This window comes from Mustela nivalis (assembly GCF_964662115.1).
Source record: "Mustela nivalis genome assembly, chromosome: 7".
NCBI classification, from domain to species: Eukaryota; Metazoa; Chordata; class Mammalia; order Carnivora; family Mustelidae; genus Mustela; species Mustela nivalis.
The window spans coordinates 11,207,267-11,223,136 of record NC_139026.1 but is presented as its reverse complement, the minus strand read 5'-3'; the positions used below and the strand labels follow the sequence as shown (position 1 = coordinate 11,223,136).

The 15,870-nt window shown below is 40.5% G+C and overlaps 1 protein-coding gene across 47 annotated transcripts in view; it reads right to left on the bottom strand.

Annotated features, from left to right (window-relative positions):
- Window positions 1-15,870, bottom strand: part of RBFOX2 (RNA binding fox-1 homolog 2) — a 274,726-nt gene that overhangs the window by 95,475 nt on the left and 163,381 nt on the right. The window contains exon 1 of one of the 47 annotated variants that reach the window (XM_082740304.1): window positions 302-621. The exons of 39 other annotated variants lie outside the window; for them this stretch is intronic. In XM_082740304.1, coding sequence (XP_082596430.1) covers window positions 302-328 — 27 coding nt within the window. In that variant the 5' untranslated portion in view covers window positions 329-621. Of the gene's footprint in view, window positions 1-301; window positions 622-15,870 lie in introns of those variants that run through there. 7 more of the 47 variants (XM_082740308.1, XM_082740322.1, XM_082740319.1 and 4 more) reach the window with 7 other exon arrangements.

Sequence of the window (15,870 nt, the reverse complement as noted above, 5' to 3'; positions counted from 1 at the left end):
TTCCTGAGCTACAGCTGCACAGTACAGGAAACAGGAATCTGCTACGGAGCTGAGGGAGGGGGAGAGAGAAAAGGATATGGATACATCTCTCCCTCCCTCTCTCTCTCTCTCTCTCTCACACACACACACACACACACACACAGCAGACACAGACTAACACTTTTCAGTTAATAACAATAAATCTGGCCTTCTCTGAGAAGACAATCATTATTAAAACTCTGCCTACTATGCCCGACCCCCAGGTCTTTATTTAGATCGCAGAAACCAGCAAAGAGGCACGCCGAGGAAACACAAATCTTACCTGAGTGACCATTTTCTTTTCCTCCATAAACCAAACGGCACAGAGGATGAGCCCTTCAGGGCGGTCGTGCTGGGGCGCACCTCCACAGCTCCCCCCCACCCCCCCCCAGGCCAGCTATTTCGGGGCGAGCAACTGATCTCCTTTTACCCCGTTCCCCTTCCTTTTCTTTCTAGCGTTTCTTCCTTTCTTTTCTCTTCCTCTCTGGCAGCCTCTCCCCCTCCTTCTCTCTCCAGCTCCCTCCCATATCTCAGGCAGATGGCTGAAGGAAGCCCCACCCCTGAATGCCTAAGGTAATTAATCAGAGTGGAGCCCCACCTCTTCCTCCTCCCCCCACCCCTCCCGGCAGGCTGACATCTCCCAACTCCAGAAACAGGCCTGCTGGAGAATGGCAGTTTGGTGTGTGCTCTGCGCACGCGTGTGTGTGTGTGTGTGTGTGTGTGTGTGTGTGTTCGCGCGCGTGTGTGTGTGTGTGTGTGTAGGAGGGAAGGAGGGGGAGAGGGAGGGAGGGACAGGCGCCATGTGCAGGCATATTTTAAGGAATGAATATCTTCTATGGGGGCATTAATTACACAGCACTGGAAGCATTCAGAGCAGCCCAGCATCGTTAATACAGACTTAAAGTATTTCACCCGTGAATATCTGATCATAAATAAGAAATAAAACAAAAATCATTAAAAAAAATTCCACTTATGTACAGTTTACAGATGTAGTGGATTTAATGAAAGACGGGGAAGCTGCTAAATGACCACTAACAGGAGGGTTTTCAAGGAATGAGAATGAGCAAGAACCTGCCTGTCCTAAATCAGTCTAATGACTGCAAAGGCTGAAAAGAGAGGAGGAAGATGATCTAAGTACTTATTTTTTCTACTGTAAAAAACCTGGGGATTCTGGAAAAGGTCGTCTATAAACATAACTGCTTAAGAAACTGAAGGTGTATACAAAAGCGCATACAGATTTGACTGCTGAAGGCTTCCAGTTTCATTATAAATTCTGGTTAACAGAAGCCGCCCTTTGTGTTCCTCAGGCCTTCTGGATTTCAGCCTCTCCTGAAAATCAAAAACCCTTTCCTATATGCACCCTGGGCACCTGTGTCATACTGTAAACAGTAATTGTTACTATTGAGTACTATAGTTATAAAAGATTTGAGAGAACATTTACTGAACGTAAGAGCTTCTTTAATATTCTCTTATTAAAATGACATAATGAAAAAAGCATAAAGGGGTGACTCAGTCTAGAAGTCTGGGTCTAAGTCCTGATTCTGCCCTTTCCAAGTGATCTCATTAAAGTCTTTAACTTCCAAATATAAATTTCATAATCTCCCTACTTTAAATTATTAAATTTTCAAATAAAATAATCTGTGCAGATGATGAGTTTATGGTGTTTGTCATTTACCTAATAAAAATGAAGATGTCCTATTTTTTAGTATTCTAATAAATAAGATCCTATTCTAAAGGATTTCTCACACTTTCATTATGATATTTTTATTGTTATAATCTCTAACAGATTACCCAAAAGCAAAGAGATTAATTCTAAAATTAAGCTTCCTATTTTTAAAATAAACCCTAAAGAGATCAAAATTTTAAATCACAAATCAAAAAAAAGTAAAATAAAATCACAGATCACACCGAGAATACACTGTGTTTTGCTATCTCTATGAGGATTTGTTTGGCGAAATGCATAATCAGGCTTTTTTAAATGTACTGTATAATAAGGTGGGCTGGCACATTGCCAATATAACATCATCATGCTCCTACCCAAATTAATAATCATTTTAACAATTTTAAAAAGAATACAGAAACTACCAATTTGGAAAACCTGCAGACTATTTACCAAACACCTACAATACATCAGGCACTATTCGGGGCATTTTACAAATATCTGCACACTTTTGGTACAATCCACAATGTGTAAAGAAATTTGTACCAAAGAATGGGATCTTTAAACATGGGGGGGGGGGAATTCCACTATGAGAAAAGGAATAAATTGGTACTAGACTTGTTCTTATTTAACATTTTTAGAAATGATCTGGAAGATAGGACATAGTGCATTTTCTGAGTCTGCAGCTGAAAAGCCAATTAAGAGATAAAACACAGTCAAAATTTTTAAAAATACAAGAGTAAGCAGAAAAGAGGTAGGCGAGTTGCACTGGAAGCAAAGGCAACCCAGTGTACTTTTCAAAAAATCTAAATCATGCTTATGGAATAATTATTTATATTTTTAGTTCTAATATAAGAAACAAATCTGATAATCACTATATACCATTCTCTGAATCCACTAGCCCATATAGTGCGAAAGACAAAAAACCCTGAGCAAGACAGACCCCCACTCCCCATTTCTCTCTCTCTCTCTCTCTCTCTCTCTCTCACACACACACACACACACTACCGTTATGAAAGCCATGGTTATCTTGAAGCTTGTGTGTGACTGCAGCCTCCATACATAAAGACAGACAACAAGGCCCCAAGGGAAAAAACATTTTTTTTTTTTAAATAAAGAGTCAGATGAGGAATCCCTACTTGCAAAAAGCCCAGGACTAGGGCCAAGACACAAGTTTCCTTTGGCCTGGTATTCATGCTCCCTTTGCTCACGCAGGACCAACATTTTATGCTGCAAATAATAAGCTTACAACAGTCATTGCTGCAAGAAAGAGTCAGTATGAGCTAATGTCAAAATAAATATGACAGTGATTTTCAAAAACTCACCAAATAACAGGATCATAATGAACACTGGACAAATTCTCGGGTATTTTGAAGTGTGTCCCTGCCTTTCAAGGCTTGCATTACAGAGGACAATTTGCTCCCTAATGCCCAAGAGAGAGAAGAGCAATTCAACAGCCTGGATCTGACCCAGCAAAACAACCGGAGTCCCCTAGTGGCTGAATGTGCCCTGCAGCGTACCAACAAGCAACTCATTCCAGGGCATTTTGGGGGATGGAATGTCTGGGCCCCTTCCAAGATCCTCCTTCTCACTCAACACCACACCAAACCAGAAGCAAGTCCTTGTGATTCTGTGAAATCTGCCCTTTCTTTCCACCCCTAGCACCAGAGACTCAGTTCTGACCGTATTGTTTTCTATTCGGCCTCCCATTTGTCCCTCTGCCTCCAGTCTAGCAGTCTTGCCATCCAAGCTGCTCACCACTGCTGGGGACCTCCTTCTAAGTGTAAATCCCACCACGCCATTTCCCTGATTAAAATCCTCAACTATTCCCCACAGGCTAAAAGGGGGGAAAGTCCTAACTCTGAAGTAGGTGCCTCCCTATAACCAACCTAGCCTCGCCATACCAAGTCAGAGTCCCGGCTTCCCCCTCTGCTGCCCACTGCTCTCCTCCTCGCACACTGAACTTCGCTCCTCAACGATACCATGTTTTTGTTCTTTTCTGTTTCATGTTCTTACTCCCTTGAACAGGGCCTTCTTCTTCTTTTTTTTTTTTTTAATGATTTTATTTATTTATTTGAGAGAGAGAGAGAGAGAGCGAGCATGACAGGAGAGAGATCAGTGGGAGAAGCAGACTCCCTGCTGAGCAGGGAGTCCGATGTGGGACTCGATCCCAGGACTCCAGGATCATGACCTGAGCCGACGGCAGTCGCTTAACCAACTGAGCCACCCAGGCGCCCTGAACAGGGCCTTCTATCTGGCTAACTGGTGAATTCTTCCTTCAAAGCTCATTTCAGGGATTCCCGGCCCAGAGCCTTTCCTGACCCCACCTGCTCTCATATCTGGGTAACTGCCCCCTTTCCCTACACCTTAGTGCCTAGCCCATGGTTCGTAACTGCTGGGTTTACTGTTTCTGCCTAACTGTGACCGGCCGATGAGCAATGTGAGGGTAGGAATTGTGTGTTTTGTACTGTATCCCCAGTTCTCAATGTAGTGCCTAAATATACAGTAGATGAAGGAAGAAATGTTTGCTGAAATCAAGCTGTAATGCCTTGATTTCTAACTCTACCCATTTATTTTACATACATGGGTACCTAAGAATAAAAAGTATCCATGTGGTTATCAAAACATCATAAAAGTATTCTCTTCTTCCAAAAAGGTACTTGGAAATATGTTCGAATTTATAAATTTACTTCAGTATCTCAGAAATTTGAGGCTGAAAGGAAGATGTACAAAAAAGAGAGTGGGAGAAAGGTTTTATTTTCAACTTGATCAGAACAGTTCAGATTCTGGACAAAATAATACTCACTGATTTAAGGGGGGGAAAAAGCCACAAGTCTAGGTGCCCTTGCTCCTCACAATTTTACATCAGCTGTGACTCAACTTCCATACCTCCCACCCACGCACCAGCCATGCTATAGAGGCAGATCCCCCAGTCCCTGGCTGGAAGGCAGGTTTTGCTCATACTTTCCCAGGCTGCCTCTGACACCCAAGTGAAAAGCAACATTAAAGGGATAGCATTTCCGGCAATAATAAAAACTTGTTAGTATAAAAGCTTTTCACAGCACACCCCCACACAATAAACCTAAGTGTAAATAACAATTTACACCTAATAGATATCAAATACCTTCCCAGAAGCATCTCTGAGACAATGCCACTTTAATGGCCTTTGCCCCCACACTCCTTTTAGCCTAAATGAAGCCGAATTAAGGCTAACTCTAATATTTCCTCGCTTTTCACTAGTTTTGGCAGGGTTCAGTTTTATAGAACCCATTCTCAAAAAAAAAAAAAAAAAAAAAAAAAGGTGAGAGCAACATCTGAAATGACTGCTTTAGACTCTGCATGTTCATCAAGCCAAAATAACCCTCACATTTATTTCTTGTCCCTAAAACTCAAACCTTTAGAACAAGACCACAAATAACATACTCTGAGGCAGAGGTGGGGCCAGAGAAATTAGAAAACATTACTTCACAAATTATCATCTAGATTTGGGTAACATATTCTTGGATCTTTAAAATATCCCCAAATCTAGACAACTAGAGTTATATATACAACTGAAATGATGTATTCTGCGAGATTCAGGAAATACGAGATAAATATCAAAAGGGATGGGATGTAGACAAATTTATCAATAACCAGATTATCGAGACAATAATACCTAATGAACCTCTGAAAACTGCAGTGTGTTGTTTCTTCAATACTAAAATATGCTGTCTCTATTACTAAATAAATTCCTGGAGACGCGACTGTCTTCTTCACCACCAAATCCCTGTGTGTGGCACAGTATCTGGCACAGAGTAGGCACTCCAGAAAAAGTCCTCAAAATGAGAAATTAAAGAAAACATATATCCCTCTACATCAAGGTCACCTTCCCACAGAGATGGATCGCCGATGCGCTAATTCAGTCTACGGCATTCTGCAGCCCCGAGCACGCGGTGGGCAAATGGATGCTTCTTAGAGGCAACTTTCTCCCCACCTTTCAGATGCGGACTATCCGTAAGCTGTATCTGGCTGTCCTAAATTCTCGAATAGGGTCACTTAGCTGCACCCCGTGTAACCTAGGGCCTCGCTTCTTCCTCAACGGCTCATTCACCTCAAAATGATAATCAGTGCCGATGTGTTCAGCAGGTGCCAGTCAAGCAAAACTGCCTCGGGAAAAACTGGGGTAACAGACAAACCCTTGACTTCCAACAACAGTTACATTTTCCCCCTTAATATTTTCTGTTGTGGCAAAATACACATAAAACTTACTCTCTTAGCCATTTTCAAGTACAGCTGCCCCTTGAACAACACAGGGGTTAAGGGCCCTGGCCCCCAAGGTGGTCAAAAACCCATGTATAACCTTGGACTCCCCCAGAACTTCACTAATAACAGCCTCGTCCTGACCGGAAGATGTACTGAGAACTAAGACCGTCACTGAACACAGACTTTATGGGCAGTATTACCCACGGTGTTCTCATCGTAAGCTAGAGGGGAAGAAAACACCCTAAGAAAAGAACATCGTGAGAGCAAGAGAATACATCCCCAACACCGTCCTGTAAAAATTCCACGTGGAAGCAGACCCGAACAGTTCAAGGGTCCACCGAACACAGCTCTGTGACATCGAATCGATTAATAATGTGCTACTGCTGCCACCATCTACCACCAGAACACTCTTCATTTTTTAAAAGGAAAACTCTGTACCCACTGAACAAGAACTCCCCATTCTCCTTGTCCCCAGGAGCCTCTGGCAACTACCACTCTACTTGCTGTCTCTGTGAATCTGACGACCCTCTGTGCCGCACAGACATGGCATCCTATGGTATTTGTCTCTTTGTGAATGGCTTATTTCACGGAGCGTAACTATCCTCGAGGTTCATCCATATTGCAGCTTCTGCCAGAATTTCCCTTTCTTTACGACTGAGGAGGGGTGCTTGGGTGGCTCAGTCAGTTGAGCGTCTGACTCATGATTCCAGTTCAGGTCATGATCTCAGGGTCGTGAGATCGAGCCTTGCATCGGCTCCCTGCTCAGCAGGGAGTCTGCTTGAGATTCTCTCTCTCCCTCTCCCCCTACTTATTCTCATTCTCTCTCTAATAAATCTTTAAGACTGAGTAATATTCTACTGTGCAGGTGTACCATATTTCGGTTATCCATTCATTCACCCACTGATGGAAACTTGGGTTGTTGCTTCCACCTTCTGGCTATTGTGAATAATGCTGCTGTGAACAAGGGTGTACAAGTATCTCTTTGAGGCCCTGCTTTCAATTCTTTTGGGTATACACCCAGAAGTGGAATGCTGGGCCATATGGTAGTTCTATTTTTAATTTTCTGAGCAACCACCATACTGTTTTCCATAGCAGCTGCACCATTTTATATGCCCACCAACAGTGCACAAGGATTCCAATTTCTCCACATCCTCACCAACATTTGTTTTCTGTTTTGGGGGTTTTAGGGTTTTAGGGTTTTTTTTTTTTTTTTGACAGAAGCACCCTAACAAAGTTATATTTTAACCATTCAGTCAGAGTCAGTAATGTTTAATCCAAAAGAATAATTCCAGAAATAGATTCTCAATGAACAGATTTTTGTTCTGGGCAGGGAGGCTATTGTCATTGTCCTTTAAATCTTTTCTAGCAAGCCCTTATCTACTTACTCTGCTTGTATTTTAACCTGATTTGGTCCAGATTTAGTTCTGCAAAAATTATAATAAAACAACCAGTTTCAACTGTACACTCTTAAGACATGAGTGATTTTATTACGAACAAGAGCAATGAATGATCAAGTTCTGAAAATACTTCATTGCCTTATGCTGGGGAGAAATTTTAAAAAAGGGTGCAAAATCTTTAATTTTTAAAAAAATATTGTTCAGCCATATCTTCCATAATTTCTAATGGCATAATGGTCTGTACCTAATGGTATAGAACCACACAGTGTTATCCAGTGAGGAGTTTTAATTTATCAGAGTATAAGAATATAACAGAAACCAGTAAGAAAATCTTGCAACCATAGTTGAGATAAAAATTTAAGTAGGAAATAACAATCTATTACCTATTTATAAATACACTGAAAGACAACTTTTACTGTAAGTGAATTAATAAATAAGATTGTAAAACAGTTTTGGATGCTTCAATTTCAAGTTGTTTTTTCAACCCTATTAATTTCCCTGATGTGGTGGAATGGAAAGTATACTCTTAAATTTTAACATCCCATTACCCGCCTTTCTGAGCTACCTTAATTTCAGATAGAATAAATCTAATCAATTGAGCAAGGCCAGGAAAGTTGTTTCAAATACTGAGCATGACATTTATCAACACTAACTCTTAATGACCAAAAAGATTTGGTGGGACAAATTCATTTTATTATAAATGAATAAATTTACTGCAAGACTTCAGTAAACATGTCATAATTTCTTTTTAAAAAAGATTTTATTTATTTGAGAGAAAGTGTATGCAAGAGGGGGAAGGGGCAGAGGGAGAAAGTATTCAAGCAGACTCCCACTGAGTGCGGAGCCCAAGGCTGGATCGCACACGGGGCTGGATCTCACGACCTATGAGATCAGGACCTGAGCCGAAACCAAGAGTCAGACACTAACCCTCCTGAGCCACCCAGGCACCCTTCATGTCATAATTTCTAAACAGGAATTCTTTAATCCACCCACAACCTTTGCTTCGCCATGGGGTGGCCAGTTTTCTACCTCAAAACTTCTTTTACATATTGTGATTTTTTTTTCGTATATATGTCTGATACTTCACTCTTCCTTGGAAACACTTTTGCTTTCCCAGTTTTATTTTCTCAGACAATTTTACTTATATGCCTGCTATTACATGTCCCTTACTTTGCTAGTTGGGTCCCAGAAAAAAACTGCTCACAGATGCTTCTCTTCAAAAGCACATCGATACTTATGTTAAGAAGCTCTGCTTCTACGGCAGTGGCATGACACTCCCAGCCTTAAACTGTTATGCAGACCAATCTACTGATTTATGCCAGTAGAGACTGAGTCCACAGGTAGTAAGACCCATAAATATATCAAAATTTCATTATGGTAAATGTAATGTGCTCTTCATCTGAATAATTCAAGAAATACGTATATATAACAGAACAGGAGTAAACCACAACAGTATAGACCAATGTGCTGGAATACAGTTGAAGAATCATAATCATATAACTACACGCTTTCCCATCTGCCTTCAACACTATAGCCATCAGACCTGAATGAGAGCTGTGAATTTACTCTGGAGAGCCTACCCAATAGGTCCAGGTCCAGGTCCAGTTAAAAATAGCCTGCTTTAGCCTTTAGACCCAAAATACCTAATAGGATGTACTGGTTAGTTTGTCACTTCCTTTAGCCCTATGCATTTCTGTCCAGCCTACAACTTAGGAGCCGATTATCAGAGAAATGGCCACTTGAAGGAGAAGAAAAAAATAATTAAGTGCCATGAAAACACAAATAAACTGAAACAAACTGAGAGAACAGCTAGGAACTGTAATTCAGAATTAACTGTATTAACTGTCTTTATTTTCCTATTCTAGGTTTTCAGCACAATCAGTTAGTATTTCCAAAAATCATGGCATATGAAGGATCACTCAGTCCGAACCCTTCATTTCATACAGGGATAGTAAAGTCAAGAAAAATGAAGCTGTTTGAGCATATCATGGAGGTGGTTAACACTGTAGTTTGAATCAGAATCCAGGATTCTTCAACTTTACTCACTGAAAGCTACTAATTTAAAGGCAAATGGATATCCAGAAATGTATCTGATATTGACTTAAAATTTTCTGATTTCAGACTTTAGTAAGTTCTTAACTACAATGCTACTTAGCTCATCGCAAAATAGTCTAAAATATTAAGTGTAGAGAGAGTGCCCTCTACTGTACATTACCTTTCTGAAAAACAAAGCAACATTTGGAAACTGCCATCTGTGCTTCTTGTCTACTCAAAATGAAGCCTCAAGTTTACTATACGCCAGTGACTTAGTTAGGTTACATTTATAAATGCCAAGTCCACTGCTTAACACACACACACACACACATGCACGCACAGGAATCTCTCTTAAGTTTCAGAACTTCTAGAGTTGAAAGCAGCCACCCAGCCCTCAATACTATAAAACTGAGATCTCCTGTTACAGCAAACTACCAAATTCTATGGGAAGTCTATGCCCTGAATGGTACCAGGTCAAAAGACAGAAAGCTTATAAGCATTTCATCCTACCATAAAGCCTTCACATCAATCAAACAGTCCCTTAAACAAAACAAAAACCCCAAAAACCAAGTTATAGCCCTTCGCTTACCTGGACAACAGGATATTGATAATCCATACAATATACACCATACATAGCAAAGGGGTAAAAAAAAATCTTCAGATAAAGACAGTACCCAAAGTGTCTACACTTTTGCCTTGTTTGCTCTGGCTGTCCTTCCAAAAGAACTAGGTAGCACCAGAAAATCCTTGGCCGACTCCCAGTCTACGCGGATAGGTATGCTGGCTCAGATGATGAAGCTGGAGCTTGGTTCAGCCCAGGCTTCCACCCCAGTAAGAGTCAACACTACCCAGAAGAACTGTTCAGGGAAAAAGCAAAAAGCTCCAACGGAGTGACCAGTTGCAGACTGAAAACTGTACAAGAGACTGGCTATTACTGTTGGTTTTAAACTGACAACTCCACCAGAAACTCAAGAGGCAGAGAATGACAGCTGGGGAAAAGACCATGGGCTCCGTAAAGAGGAAAACAAAAACGGTAGGAAGCACAAGGTATCCAGGATCCAAAATGATATATATGTTCCCGGCCTTAAGTGCGTCAGAAGGAACACTCCCAATCCAGGACATGGAAAGGCAGATGGGCCTGGTACTATTTCTCTATTCCTTCTTGGAGAGGATGGTGCGCACGCGCACACCGCCCCTCCCCAACACACACACATACCACACACACCCCTTCTAACTGTCTCCGGCAGAGACAGGTGCTAGGATTAACAGCATAAAACCCCTCTGTCATGGAAAGGAATGGGAGAAGAAAGAAGTCACACTGCTACATGTAGTAAAGGGATCCCTTTCATGACAATGTATGTTTGTGTATCATTTAACACCTCCTTCACTGTGCTTTAACAGAGGCTGGGACAGCTGGTAGGATCAGCACTAGAAAAGAGGAAGGTGGCCCCAACTCTGAGGCAACATGAGTCCACTGGAGACCTTCAGATATGCAAGACACTCTCTCAGCTGTTCCGATCAAACATGTAAGGATTAACTCCGGCTGCCTGCAAAAAGGTGGGGGTGGAAAGGTCTTTTCAGAAAAGCCAGCTGCTTTTCCTCTTTTGGGAAGCTGCGGGACCCACCCTACCATTACATACAAACACACATGTGCACGCATATTTCTCTAACAGATATTAAAAGCAGTAACGAACATGGACAGGTGTGAAGTCAGTCTGAAAAGGCATGGCAGGTTAGCTTTCAAAGTCTGAACAGCCCATCTAAAAACAGACTGGTTAGAAATGGTTTACTAAGTAATTCTTAGAAAATAGGGCATACAGTAAGCAGAAAGTAAACGCTTCGTAAGAGGTACCCTATTTTATAACTCTTGCTCCCAAGAAATCCCCTGCTTGGGGCAAGCATTCAAAAGTTCAAAATGATAAATAATTCTAAATGAGTTTCAGGGGCTACGATATCTCATCTCAGAGAGAGCCAGGAACACAGCAGGCTTCCGGAAGATTAAACTGTGAGGACTAAACGCCACCACTGTGCCACCCCCCACCCCCAGGGCAATTTTTCTCCTTTTATGGGCATTGCATTTTATTTTCCGATAGTTCAGAAGAAATTGTTTTTTAAGAGTCAAAATGGCCTTAGTACATTGAAGACAGTTCACTTGGTTAAACATTTTGCCTCCAATCAGTTCTAAGAGATTAGGAGGACCTTACAAGGTACTAGACTATCTTCAGACTATCTTCAGACACGGGGCAGTGGATTCCGGAGGAGCGACAATAATGTATCAGTCCACTACAACTAAAAAAAAACTTGCTAAACCTCTATTACACACTAGGTACTGGGCTTAAGAACTGTAGATAGGAGCAGACACCATCTGTGTCAAGGACTTCACGGTTTGGGGGGAAACAGCATAAGGGTAAAACCAAAAGCTGAAAGGATGCTACAGCACAAAATTAAACCCTGTGAACAAGTTCTCACACGAAGGACATTTTTCTGAAGCTGCTCTTAATGAACACATCCATTGTATCGCTTTCTCACCACAACTATGCGACTCTGGCTTTGTCAGTTCTCAACAGACATTATCTGAGCCTCACAACATGGTCGATCTGATTTGTCACACACGAAGGGCCTATAATATACATCCTGACTGTCCCCCATACAGCTATTAAAATGGTAATTAAGAAATAGCTAAGGTAATGTTTCTGTATTAAAATCTTACACTAAATTTCCACATCAAATCAAATCCTTCCTTTTCTTCCCTGCGCACCAGGCCATTCCCCTCCACCCGACCTCACTTCACATACAGTGGTGCTGGCCCCGGAGATCCTTGTACACTGACATCTGAAATCACTGTTACATTCTTGATGTGATTGGTATCAAGATTCTTCCTGATGGGAAGACTGGGAAATGCAGATACTTCTTATAAACCACAGAGCGCTGCGGTAATGAACTATGGCTGACAAACTTCGTGAGTTAACTCTGCTCAGTATTTGGTCAGTTTATTACAGAAGATGGAGTTTCCAGACGGTACTGTAGTTAGATGACACACTATAGTTCAAATTCTAGAACAGCTGATATAATTTAATGGTCTCTATGTTACTGAGGGCCTCGTTGAATTTCTAGAGCTTTACATTCTTCTTGAGGATAGAGCTATACATACAAGGTGAAAAGATGTGACAGTTTATTGAGTGAAGAAAATCATATTACTGAACATAATATTACTGAATGTGTACAGTATAATTCTGTATTTCTAAATGCACATATGTATCTCTGTATGCCAATCAGTAAATCATGTAATTTCTAAGCTTCATATGCCTTACATAAGTTATGTAGTTATGTTTACACATACATGCATATACATGTGACTTGTGAAACACTACAGATGCCACATACACACTATGCATTATACATAACATGTATTATATTCATACACACATATATTATAGGCATAAGATTAAAACCTACACTTCTAAGGGGTGGGATGGTAGGGAGGTAGTTGGTTTTCATTTATTACTTTAGAGATAAACTTCTAATATGTTCAAAATACATTTAAATTAGCCTTTGGTACACATATAATTTGTCTTTTTATTTTTAAGTTTAAGGGAATCAAGACAAATTTCCCTTTGAGTATAAGTACTTTAAAAATTAGCAGTACTTTCTTAGTCTAGTCTATTATTATCACATTTGTTTTACTTTACATGATGGCCTTACTATAAACCCTCTGGAGGACCCAGACAATAAACAATCTTAATCATGTTTTACCTAGATTCTGCCAAAACTGTGCTCAGGTCTAGTTTAAATAATTAGCCCCTCAGAAAAATGGCAAAGTAACTCAATATCTGAATTTGGATTATAACTGCTCTTGCCTTGCCCTTTGACTCATCTCTTGTAAAAAAATTTTAAATTGTAATTTAAGACCAATAACAAACTAAAATCCTAAAAACTACTTATGCTGTTTGAAAAGGCACATAATTTGCAATATTATGAATGCTTTTATAGTATTAAAGTCTTTGTGTACTGATCAATTAGAAACATAAATACAGAAAATGGCCTTTTATATACATTTCTCTGCATCTCTTTAGCGAGACACACAGACTTCCAATTTCAACAGCTGGTATACCTATGACGTCTGTTAGAATGTAATGATATCAGAGAGAAACAGACCTAGTAATATTTAAGAGTGAGATCTCTAGAAACTACCTTGAGATTTATGAGATTTAGATTTTGCTAAGGATAAAGCAGACAATCTACCATGTGAGCCCCACGCTATAGGACATGACCAGTGGTGACCTTGCAATGTAATCTGTACCATCTACAACCGAGGCCTCCCAAGACTTACCATGTACTGCAACACCAGAAAATAGTTAAGATTCTTCTCTTTTCTACCCTCTCATTTTTTTTTCTCCTTTCCTTTTCTTTCCCTCTAACTATGCCACAATCCTACCGTGAGTGTCCAAAGACAGTGAGGCTTCATGGTAGAATGTTTTAGCACAGACTGCAAAGATCTGTACTCTAAGGTATAAAATTAGCTTTAAGGACAGTAATCTCAGAAGATTCCAAAGATTTCTGTGTACAGGGATAACACAGAAGTTCAAAAAGGACAAGGCTTGAGACAGATGATGGAGGGGATGAGGGAAAGAAAGATATATATGTGGGCAAAATACGTAATCAGCAATCTGTAAGACTTACTTAAGGATCTGTGTGACCAGTCTGGAGGACTGTGGGTGAACAGTGGCAAATGTTAAGGAAAAGTAGGCTGGAATCACTGTGGAGAGCCTAGGACATCAAGCTCTGTATTTCAGACCTTATATCTTCAAAGACTGTTTGAGAAGGAAAGTGTTACAAAATTAACATTTTGTGAAAATGGCTCTGGCTACTGGAAGAAGAAGAGAAAAGGGAACAGCCTGAAGGCAGGGAGGCCAATTAGAGGCTAGAATTACAACAGTCCAGAGATTATTAATGCAAAACCACACATTAGCAGTAGGAATAAGGAAGGTCTAGATGTAGCAGACACTACAAAGGCAGCATCCATGGAAGTGCAGACTGTTCAGAAACAGGGCATAAGAGAAAGGGTAATTAAATGTAACACTGGTTCTAAGTCTAGTTGATTGGCCAAATAAGTATCCCACTAATAAAATAGGGAAATCAGAAGCATAAACTGGTTTGAAGTTAGGGCAAGGCATCCAATAGGAAATATCGTACCAGAGCCAACAGGAGTCTGGAAGGAACAGCCAAGGGCAGAATGTGATTGATTGTTCTCCCATACTGACCTAGTCAATGTTTAGGGAACAACAACAATGTACTTCAAAAACAAATAAAAGAGAGAGAGGACAGACAGACAAAAGACAGAGAGGAAGAAAGGAAGAAAGAGAAAGAGAGAAAGAGGCGGAGAAGAAAGAACAGTGGATACAAGGCAAAGGGCTGAAAATAGAACCTTAAGGAATACTCACTTCTAGAAGGCAGAAATAGCAACCAAGGATAAAAAAGATTAAGCAGGGTCATGGCTGATTCACAAAACCCAGGACATAGAGGATATCTGTCACTATTCTTACACTAGGGAAAGTATTTCATAAATTGATACCAGAGGTGAGTATACAGCAATGTCAAGTAGAAATAGAGAAAAGTTTTCTTTAAAAAAATGACAATTTAGGAAGGATAACTGAATTTAGCAAATAGGGGATCAAAAGAAGTTTTGTGAGCGAGCTGTTTTTGAAATATCAGCAAAAGGATGGCAGCAAAATTAATAAATTCTTGATCAGCATGGAAAATACACACGATACCTACGCATAAATTTTAACAAAACTTTCTATCTTGGGATACTTGTCCTGCAAATGAAGTACAAAAATAATTTCTGATACATTCCATCACCCACTGTTGCCTCTGTCAAAGTAGACTGTTACCTCTTTTGTCTCTGTGCCTTCGATCATATTGTTTTCTTACCCATTTCAAAATTACCAAACCTTTAAACAAATTCCTTCGAGGCCTACCTTCAGTGCTACCTGTTTCATGAAGCTCTTCCTGATTACCTCCAGACAGAAGTAATTTCTCTTCTGTCTGAACCTCATGGTACTTTATCTTTAGCTGACTAACAGCACTAAGCACTTTCTATGTTTTTAGCAATACTTGTTTAATCTATTAGATGATTTCTTTCAGAGCAGGACCTGTCTGTTCAATTCTGTATTTCTTTCAAAGGAAACACTAAAGCCAACACCTCTCACACAGCACTGCCCACCAGCATGTGAGAAGAGAAAGTCCGAGAGAACCTGAAAACATGAGTCAGGCTGAAATGAACGGACTACCAGGAACAGACCATCTTGCGTTGTGTTCCTTCAGTCAATACGCAATCGTTCCACTGAGCTATCCCCAATGTTGTGTGAAGTCCCAGGAACAGAATAAGTTCTCAAAGAGCTGCCGGCAGAGGAGAGAAAGCAGGAAACAATAAACCCGAAAATACCATTTGACAAATGCCCTTATGTGTTAGTATGGCCTGGGAGAAAAGCCACAGCTGCCACCACTGCCACCATTGAA